Source organism: Amphiura filiformis, chromosome 9 (assembly GCF_039555335.1).
Source record: "Amphiura filiformis chromosome 9, Afil_fr2py, whole genome shotgun sequence".
NCBI classification, from domain to species: Eukaryota; Metazoa; Echinodermata; class Ophiuroidea; order Amphilepidida; family Amphiuridae; genus Amphiura; species Amphiura filiformis.
In genome coordinates, this window is record NC_092636.1 from 2,104,671 (window position 1) to 2,115,608 (window position 10,938).

At 37.7% G+C, this 10,938-nt stretch overlaps 1 protein-coding gene across 3 annotated transcripts in view; it reads right to left on the bottom strand.

Annotated features, from left to right (window-relative positions):
* LOC140160510 (uncharacterized) overlaps positions 1–7,183 on the bottom strand; it is a 121,807-nt gene extending 114,624 nt beyond the window's left edge. The window contains exon 1 of one of the 3 annotated variants that reach the window (XM_072183746.1): positions 6,917–7,183. In XM_072183746.1, coding sequence (XP_072039847.1) covers positions 6,917–6,973 — 57 coding nt within the window. In that variant the 5' untranslated portion in view covers positions 6,974–7,183. Of the gene's footprint in view, positions 1–6,910 lie in introns of all 3 variants that reach the window. The other 2 variants (XM_072183744.1, XM_072183745.1) reach the window with 2 other exon arrangements.
* Between the last annotated feature and the right edge of the window lie 3,755 nt (positions 7,184–10,938).

Genomic DNA, 10,938 nt, shown 5'->3' on the forward strand with positions numbered 1-10,938 from the left:
TGTGACTACAAGATGTGGACCACTGTCGGAATCTAGTCGGTGGTGTACATCATGAGTCGCCGATACGACATCGAGCAGGTAACACATCGGAGGCCAGCAGTTGTAGTCACTACGTGATGACACTGCTGCATAGTAACCTACTGCCTTGTTTCCGATGTAGTCACTCTCCTGTAGTTACTATGTCGGCCACCATAGGGTAGGTTATTCTGGAGTGACGGCGGTAGTGACTTCAGAGTTCCCGTGCGATGTAGTCACTCTGTCGCCAGGAATTTTGCAGTGTAGATTGAACCAGGAAGTATGTTTACACCGGAAGTCGGTGATCGCAACTCATATCAGCATGATTTTAAGCTTATTTATCGACTTTATTCTGCATTATTCTAATGACATGTGTCGATTGTCATATTTTTTCCCCGACGAAGTGTTGAATTAGAAATCATGTGTCGATAACACCTCTATTATTTGCCGATTACATCAACATTGCCAGAAGTTTATGTTTTTTATTTATTTATTTACAACATTCGGCCGAAGCCAGGCTAAACCCGATAGTGCTCAGAGGCAACTAAATTCAAGGGATGCCATCCGGATATGACGGGACAGGGATATGGGAAGAGGTCCGATTTTAGATGCAGGAGGAAAAAGCACCCGGAGAAAAACCTGCGAGGACGATCGGCAACCAAACTCACATGTGGCACCGAGGAATTGAACCCGCCACAGTGGTGAGAAGCGAGTGATAAGACCACTACACTAACCCGCCCTCCCCGCCCTGTTGGTGGGAGCAGGGCTGGATTTACCTTTTTCCCCGGTACCCCAGGTCAACATAAAAAGTGGTAACCATGTGTGTTCTAAATTTCATAGAAAAAGGGTATTTTGTTGACTGAAATCGCTGACCGCGAAATCGCGAAAAAAGGGGTATTCTGAGCATTGTCTCCGCGAAATTTAAAAAAAGGGTATTTCACAGGTTCGTTCGATCGATGTCTTCAGCCCGAGTCTTCAGCCTCCATCCTCTGGCATTTCATTGATTCCGCCCTCAATCGTCACAGCGAGGCGTCAGAAGGCAGCTTTTTACTATTGGCACGGCGGTTTCCCGATATAGTTGTCTAGTGGGTGTTGCACGTATGCTCCCGCACGTTTTGAAGAGAGCTGAATGAGCAACGCGAACATCGATGGTGTCAGATGTAACCGTTTTGGCTGCCGTATACACTTTTCCATGTGGTGAATTGAAAACATTGCGGGAAACATTGGCAGTGATTGGAGCGAATTCTACGACCGACCCATAGTGTTGTGCAGCCTGAGGTCTTGTGTCAAAACTTGGGTACCACAATACTTTAAAGGAACCTCTGTACACAAAACTTCGAGGGATTGTTCCTCTTTGGTTCATTTTCAATTAAAATCAGTATACAGGCATTACCCCAGTTAATAACACAGGATCATCTGGGAGTACAACAGACACAAAGTAATGTTCATACTTGCACATTTTGTACTTAATATATTAAAATATTTGGAGTCATTGAAAAGGGGTGTCTGGAAATCTTCTCATTGAAAACCTTGAAAAAGGGGTATTTTTTACCCTGATTTTGTCAGTGATTTGGCAAAAAAGGGGGTAAAATCAATGAAAAATCAGTGAAAAGGGGGGTTTTGAAAAAAGGAAGAACACACATGGTTACCACTTTTTATGTTGACCTGGGGTACCGGGCCTTTTTCAGGGTCCTGGGCTCGGCTAAAATGTGGATGCTTGTGGTTTTATGTGTTTTAAAAGCCAACACCCACCTCATACCTGTTATATTTCTTCTTTTTTTTTAATGCAATACTGGATTAATAAGAGACTCTTGTCTCTGATCAATAAATAGAGTGGCAATAAATACTTGAAAAGACCAAGTCAGTACTTCTACTGCCAATTAAAAGCAATTTTCCATTAATATTCCCACAGCCCCTCACTAATTGGTCAAAGGTAGCGATGTGCATCTATTGTATGTAGCCCACTACTACCTTCATGTTCTGAGGCATGGAAGGTTTTGTTTTTACAGTAAACCAATTGCAAGGAAAAGGCACTTTTGTGTCACCCTGTAGTGCGAATGAGAGCAAAGTGTACTAACTTGTTCCTTGTACTATTTGCATTATAAGATACAAGTATTTAATTATGCACTTTGTATTATGTAATAATACACACACAGTGCATTATGTAATAAAATTTGCTTTGCTTAGTGCTTAGATAGAATTTGCATTGAATATTGTAGTAAGTATGCAATTCTTGATGTGAAGCCATAGTGGTATACATAATTTGCATTCATTTGAAGCTTGGTAAATTCTTTTAGACTTTCATGTAATTTATGCTTTGACCTCTTACAACAGAAAACTTAATTAACCAGTTACAAGTGCCAACTTGATCTAATAACTTATTTTCAAATCAAATTTATTTCAGCAGCTATTGAATTTATTTTACACGTTGTTGGTATAATTATAATCTGATGAGATGCCGCCTAGTTTCACTTGAGAAAAACCTGAAAGTGGTGAGAAAAAGCTGAAAAAGTGTGTGAATTCCTGGAAGTGTGTGAATTCCTGAAAAAAAAAACACCTCAAAACATTCTGAAAATAGAAACACTGACATTTTGTCTCCCAAAATTCTGGACCAAAATCATACAAAATGAGCCAGGCAAAAACTAAATTTTTCTGGGGTTTTTTTTTCACATATTATTCTCGTCAGTTTTAAACGGTAAAAAATGTTGAAAATTCTGACATACCGTACAGTTCTTGACATATTTTGCAGCAAAGACATATACAATATAAATTGATCTATTTTTGGTCAAACTTTAATAGAAATCTCACAATCTACATTCATGACAAACAAGCAGGCAAACATACCACTCAATGGCGTCACAAATACTGAACAAGAATTATTCAAACCAACATTTCCATCAATCAAACAAATCCTGAGCAACATTACCGGATACCTTATATAAACCTGGACCACCAAATCACAATTTGTTATGAAAAAAATAAACTGGCACTACAAGTGCATGGTAACTTGATCTCAACAGAATGCCATTGGCTTTATGTCACGACCAATTCAAACATATAATCACTGGACATCCCAAGCATGCAAAGCTGCCCCTTAATTTGTATCTAGAAATCAGATAGTTTGATGAAATCCCACAGACAGTTTTTATTTCAGTTTGGGCTGAGTCCACAAGGCAAGTAAAGCCCAAATACATACATGCAGCTCAGATACTGACTAGATCTTGTTGATTTTATTATATCTTGAATTTGAAAGATAAATTTAAGGGGCATAAAATTTCAAATGTGTAATACATGTATATTCAACTGAATCCCTGCTTTGCTTTTTGCTTTTGCAGCATATTTGTTGTGCCTGCCTTCTTCAGGGTGCAGGCTTCACATCCACAGGTTGCTGGGGAATATGAGTGCCTGAAGCAGTGTGGTTATGACTTTGATTGTGAGTGACCGGTCTTTGAGTAGGTTTTAGATTTGACTGAATTTGTTTCTTGCTAAATATTGCAACTTTGCAAGCCGCTTTTGGATCTCCTTTGAGGTGTTGTTGTTGTTGGAGCAGGTAGCACCTAAATATGTGAAATCATTAACTAATTGTTCCACTGGTTCATTTAGCTGCATGTCCATGTTTATTTGCTGCTTGGAACATACCAGGAGTTTGGTTTTCTTTACATTCATTTTCACATGTTTTTTGGTCATGCATGCTTTATACATCATTATATTTGAGTGGTCCCCCAGGGCTGGCAGGTCTAGAGGGGTGGGGGATATTAATTATCAGAATTCTTAAGGGGTACTACACCCATTGCTTTTTTTGTGTATTTTTTAGCATATATTGTGAAGAAATAAGAAAAAAAAATTGGACAAATTGGTATCGGTGACATCGGTATCAATGTAGCTTACATGCTTTTACAGGTAGAAGCGAAAAAAGCATGTAAGCTACATTGATACCGATGCCACCGATAGAATAAGAAGATTTGCCCCTTCATTTTGTACATTGTATACCACAGTTGTCCATTTTTTTCTTATTTCTACACAAAATGCAAAAAGTGTTGAAGCTTTTGGAATGCATACATTTTTACACATGAATTGTACCTTACATTTTGAATTATACCCTAAAATTATGAATTTTACCTTAAAATCATGAATCTGATCCTAAAATTATGAATTTTACCCTAAAATTATGATTTGGGGGGGCCTAGGGTACTTGGGCCCCCTCACCAAAATTATTGAGGGGGCTGGCCCCCAGGCCCCCGGTTCCGGAACCACTGATCTCATCAATTCTGTCAAATCAGATAAACACCCTGATTTTGGGACAAATCTAAATTTAGTACCATATTTTAAATGAAAATTTCCATATGCTACACATGTACATGCGCAATATTGTCCCACCGCCGAATGTTTGAAATATTTTCTTCCCTCAATGACATGTGACCCAGATATCGCACCACTGGAAACAACACTAATAAGTATAATGTTTGTTGTACGATAATGGGGGGGGGGGTGCCTGGGGTCAATATAGTTTTGTCTGTCAAAAGAAGAGGGTCAAAAAAGTTTTAAGTGGTCCATCGACGGGGTGTCGAAAAGTTTTTGAGTGAAAAATTTGAGAAAAACCAACCCCCTACCAAAGTATTTTAAAAATGAACACTCGGGTCATATAAGATTATAACTTAGGCTTGGCTTAAGCATTTTGCTTGAGCCTGGTCCCATCAGGACCCAAGTGTGTCTGCCCGGACCGACCCGATTTAATTTTAAAAAAAACAACTTGCAGGCTAAGTACAGTGTAGGTACCGGTAGTGCATGAGTGACAACAAGTGAGTGTATCATGGTATAGGCCTACAGTGTTTTAATTAGGGGTTCATTCATATTTTCTTGCTCGAGAAGTCTATAGCCAAGAATTTGCTCACCAATAGCTTGACATTCTAGACTAGAGACCATAGCATTCAAAATCTAGTCGGATTCGCTGAAGCATGACACAGTGTAAAGCAATGGAAGTTCAGAAGTAAACACAGCCGATCACGACAGGCGATTGCATCAAAAATGTTGCTAAAATTACAAGTTTCGGCAAAATTTTAGATGTCCAAAATAGGCAAATCTTGCTCAAAATATACAGCAGACTCATCGAAATAACTTTTATCCAAATTTTAACATTAATTAACAGAATTAACAGCTTCCGTGCAAAAAACTGCACCGCTGTCCGACCGGAAAACCATAGCAAAGCACTCTAGCATCGAATGTGTATTGTGTGCAAATTCAAAGCTAGAGTTCTCTAATAAATATTTTCATGACTAAGGGGTTCATTCATATATTTCATGACAAAACGATTGTTAATGCCAAGGGCTTTAGCCTGAGGGCATAATTTCATAAACAACCTTTAGCCATGAAAATATATGAATGAACTCTGTTCATACATATGCAACATTCTGCATCACACTGTTATTTTCATCTAGCCCGAGGTACTCACACCTCCGTCACTACGATTTCCACTGTCCTTCTCCGTACGAAGGTCTGAGACTCCTGAGCATATCTGGTCCAGGGTACACATAAAATACCACTTTTTCTCATAAATACCACTTCCTAGTAGTTCCTACCATTCCTCACGTGAAGATGAGACTTAAACAAAACATATTTGGTCAGGGGTAGCGCTAGAACTAAACACCCCAGTGTCCGCAGGGACCCCCGAACTTGCAGAAAATTAAAAAGTAGGGGGTCCTGAGTAGAGTTTGGTGAGTCCGAGTTACACAAATGCAGCATATAAATAGTATGTCTGCAATAGCGCTAGATTGAAAAACTGGGGGTCTGCAGGGACCCCTGAACTTACAGAAAATTTAAAAACAGGGGGTCCGAACTCTATTTTGGTGGGTCCAAACTCTATTTTGGTGGGTCCGGGACCCCAAAAAGCGACCTAGCGCTACCCCTGTATTTGGTGCATGTTCGTAAATTTTGAACACATTTGAGGATGTAAAAGACCAGACTTGTGACTGTTATCGTCGCCGTGTTTTGAACTCTTCCTATAAATAGATGCTGTCAGTGTGACGTCATCACGCTGACGTGTTTTCTCGGTGCCCGTTTTTTACGTGACGTAGGGCATTCATGGCCCTAGTGAGGAAGGAACAGGGCCATGATGTTTTGGGCTAATTTTCATCCACAACTATAAAATCCTGTCATTTTTTAGACTAAAAAAAAACTCAATTCCAGATACAGTCAGACAGTGAGTGAACATCATTGTATGGACTATGCAGGTGCGGGGCATCATGGGCATAGCAATTACAGATTACTGCAACTTGCTAAATGCTATTCTGTTCTAGTCGGGATTATGCACTTCCAGTTTCTCACGCGTTTGAACGGGAATTGGATTGCGTACTTTTTCGATGTCTAGTGAGCAAATTTCTTCAATATTTTGAGAAAATGATGTCAAATTTTCTATTCTATATTGTTTGGTAATAATGTCTTTTGCCAATAGTATGTTTAAAGTTGTAATTTTGTGTTTTTGATCGCAAAGATCGGATATTTTCGTTCCCGATTCAATTCTGAACCCTTCGGCCGCAAGGGTGCCGATTTCGCAGAACTTTGACGATAATTTTGCCTTTTGGACACTAAAATGCATTCGATCCTTAATTTTGTTTCAACCGAGTCTTAAATTAGCAAGCACAATAAGGTTGGTACCACTTTTATATACATTGATAAAATTTTAAAGATTTTTTTTCAAGTTTCTAACCGGCGCAAATCGTTAAGTGTGTATTTCCCATTGACATCCAAAATGGGAAATACGAGTCTGGTGGACATAGGAACGGCGTCCATGAGACTCAGCGAGTCTATTCTGTTCTGCCACTGTGCAAATCACACTCACAGTCACTCTCATCCAGTGCAGTGTCACTGTGCAATGTGCATACAAATATAACTACATTACCTGTACCTGCTGGACTTGGACTTCTCGTTCCTTCTCAGACATCGGCTGAGTTGGTTCATCCATTTTGAAACTTCAAATGCTACCAAAATCTGAATTCACACAGTTGAAATAACGGAACAGATCGTAATATTCCACACCCTTTGCATGTATTACGTGATTAAATGAGGTTTGTTTACTTCCCCAAGGCCGGATTAACGTTGTGTCAATGTCATGTCTTTTGTATACACATTGGTTATAACTTCTTTGCATCCGTTGTAGACATGCATACAATTACAAAAAATGGCAAATAAAGAATGATAACGGAAAAAATATCTCAATCTTCAGGTAGATTGTCTTGATTATTGCATATTTATCACAACCACATATATTTTAACTGCCATTATAGAACATGAAAAGAACACAATAAAACACTAAAATTGCATTGAGCACAAATAAGTATAATTATTGGAGGCGCTGTAAGTTAATTGATTGGAGTCAGAAGGAGTCAGGCTGGTGATAGGCCTAGGTACGTATCTCTTTTCACACTCACCTGGATTCTGCTGCATAAATCTTAGAAATTTTGACAATTCCAGGTTTCTGACACAGCCTGTCAAAAACTGTGGAATTCCGACAGTTCATGTTTCTGACGCAGCCTGAAAAAAATCGGAATACAGTCTTGATAATAATTCCCTTTTCGATATACCTATAGGCCTATAGCCTAAGTTAATCAACTTAGGCTATCATCCGTTATAGTCACCTTTAGGCCTATAGCCTATCAAGTCTCAGGAGAACCCTGTGAATGCAGAGAATTTTTGGATTGAAGTTTTGGATATTGATGTTGATGATATTGACTGGGCATCTATTCATGACAATAATTTCAAATCTAGGAGACTCAAGTTAGAGCTTTTTATTTCAAAATTTTTCACAGAACAATTTACACAAATCAAATTCTCCATAAAATTGACAGATTCTCCTCTGCGTTATTTTTGTCAAAAATCAACTGAATCTTAATCTTATACTCATATGTTCTGTGATTGTGACAAAATACTTAGGGGTGGTGCAATAATTATGTGTACCCCGGGGGTGAATTATAGGGGGGCAAAGATTTTTGGCAGGCCAGAAGGGGGGCAAGCATTTTTGGCAGGTCAAAAGGGGGGGCCAAGCGATTTTTGGCAGGTCGAAAGGGGGGGCAAGCAATTTTTGGCACAGATATTTTGGGTACCGTTTCTATATTAGGCCTACGCCCTAAAAATGCGTAGGAAAACGTTAGGAACACATTCAAATATGCAAAATTTCCTGCTCGCTGCGCTCGCATTAGGCCTATATGATAAGACAATTTAAGGTTTTAAATTTGGGTTCCCCAAAATCTTGCATGTAAGGGGGGCAAAGATTTTTGGCACGTCAAAAGGGGGCAAAGGTTTTTGGCACGTCAAAAGGGGAAGATTTTTGGCATGGCCAAAGGGGGGGCAAGCGTTTTTTGGCAGACCATTTTGAGAATTCACCCCCCAGGGGTACACATAATTATTGCACCACCCCTTAACCTGTGGGGTAATTTGAGCACTCGACAAGAAATGTGGGGAAAATCTGAATTTATCAAACTTTCAGAAAATATTTGGCATGGATTTATCAAGCTCTGAACACAAGCTCTGTAATAGGGGTATTAACTTCTTTATTATCTTCTTTATTTGAAATTGTATGTAGATTCCAGCAATGTAATCCAAATTCCCAGGCATTTTTTAAGATCAAGCTGAAAACTGAATATAAAATTGCTGAGAGAAAAGGAAAGTTATGGCAACATTTGAAGAAATTCGCTTTTAATTTTGATGAAAATTGAACTTTTAAAAATATCCCATCAAGTTTTATCCATCATTTGTTTTCTTTTGAATTAATTATTGGTTCTTGGTATTGTATTTTCCCTTTTTTTTAATATATTAGCTAGCAGTACGGTAATGCATGGCATATCCCAGTTGTGTATTCTGCATGCAACGGCAACGCACATAGGCCCATGTTGTGACTTCCTGTCATTTCCATTCACTTTAAATGCATGTATTTCAGAAACGCATGATTTTTCTCACATTTTCCCTTGTGTAATTTAGTGTAAATTGAATGTTTTTCATGCTTTGTAATAAACTATTATTTGGGTTGAATGGAATGGGTGTCTTGTCTTGTCCTGTCTTGTCTTTTTGATGTGGATGTGTCTGGGTGAGGGATATGAGGTGTGAGTGGAGATGTTTGTGTGCTGTATTTTTGTTTTGAAAACATAACAAAAAAAACCTGTAGGCCTACTATATATAATAGGCCTAATAATGTTCTATAATAGGCCTAATACGGCTATCTTCTGAAGAGAGCATTGCGGGCCTAATAAAACAACAGAAACTATTTCACAAATTTAGAAAACATCTGTTAGGAAAGTTTTTTTTAATGTTTTTTGTTTGTTTGTTTATTTTTTCCACTATCTAGGCCTACTCAAGATAGTATTTTTTTAAATAAAATACAAAGAAAGTAAGAAAGGTTTACAATATTTTGTTATCTATACTGATGACACCATTTGGAACCGTGTGAACTAATTTAAAAACAAAATAATATAAGTTAGAAATTTCATTTTTTTGTTACAACATGTTTGTTGTTTGTTTGCTTGTTTGTTTGTTATCTAGTCAGGGTAGAATTTACGGTGTGATTTGCGACATCACGCATCATCTGCTGTCAAAAAAACGCGCTCAAAGCCTACTTACGGTCTGCATCATTTTCTCGGAACTCGCAAACGGCTTTACTGGCTTAATAAAACAACACAGAAAATATTTCACAAATTTAGAAAACGTCTGTTAGGAAAGTTTGTTTTGGTGTTTGTTGTTTGTTTGTTTATTTGTTTGCTTGTTAGGTTTTCCACTATCTACTCAAGATAGTATTTAATTGTAAAATACAAAGAAATTGAGAAAGGTTGAATATATTTTGTTAGGTCTATCTACTGATGATAGCATTTTTAAACCCAATGGAATAATACAAAAAAAGAAGGAAATCATAACACTTAGCATGAGACGAGTCAGAAAGATCATTTGGTATATTTTTTATATTTCATGTTTCTTTGTCTGTCTGTCTGCCTGTTTGTTTGTTTATTATCTACTCAAGATACCATTTACGGTGCGATTTGCAAATCACCCGTTGCGACATGCATCATCGTCTGTGAACACGCGCGAACCCACTTACGGCCTGCATCATTTACGATCTGCATCATGTTTCTCGGAACGCGTGCAAGCGGCTATCTTCTGAAGATAGCATTGTGGGCCTAATAAAACAACAGAAAATATATCATAAATTTAGAAAACATCTGTTAGGAAAGTTTGTTTTTGATGTTTTTGTTTGTTTGTTTGTTTTTTCCGCTATCTACTCAAGATAGTATTTTTTTAAATAAAATACAAAGAAAGTATATAAGTAAGAAAGGTTTACAATATTTTGTTATCTACTGATGACACCATTTGGAACCGTATGAACTAATTTAAAAAAATCATTGAAGTTAGAAATTTCATTTGGTATTTTTTTTTGTTACAACATGTTTGTTTGCTTGTTTGTTTGTTATCTACTCAGGGTAGAATTTACAGTGTGATTTACACATCATTGTAGGCCCTTTGCGACATCACGCATCATCTGCTGTCAAAAAAACGCGCTTTAAGCCTACTTACGGCCTGCATCATTTTCTCGGAACTCGCAAACGGCTTTACTGGCTTAATAAAACAACACAGAAAATATTTCACAAATTTAGAAAACGTCTCTTAGAAAAGTTTGTTTTGATGTTTTTTGTTTGTTTGTTTATTTGTTTGCTTGTTAGGTTTTCCGCTATCTAGGCCTACTCAAGATAGTATTTATTTGTAAAATACAAAGAAATTGAATAAGGTTGAATATATTTTGTTAGGTCTATCTACTGATGATAGCATTTTTAAACCTTAGAATGGAATAATACAAAAAAGAAGGAAATCATAAGACTTAGCATGAAACGAGTCAGAAAGATCATTTGGTATATTTTTTATATTTCATGTTTGTCTGTCTGTCTGTCT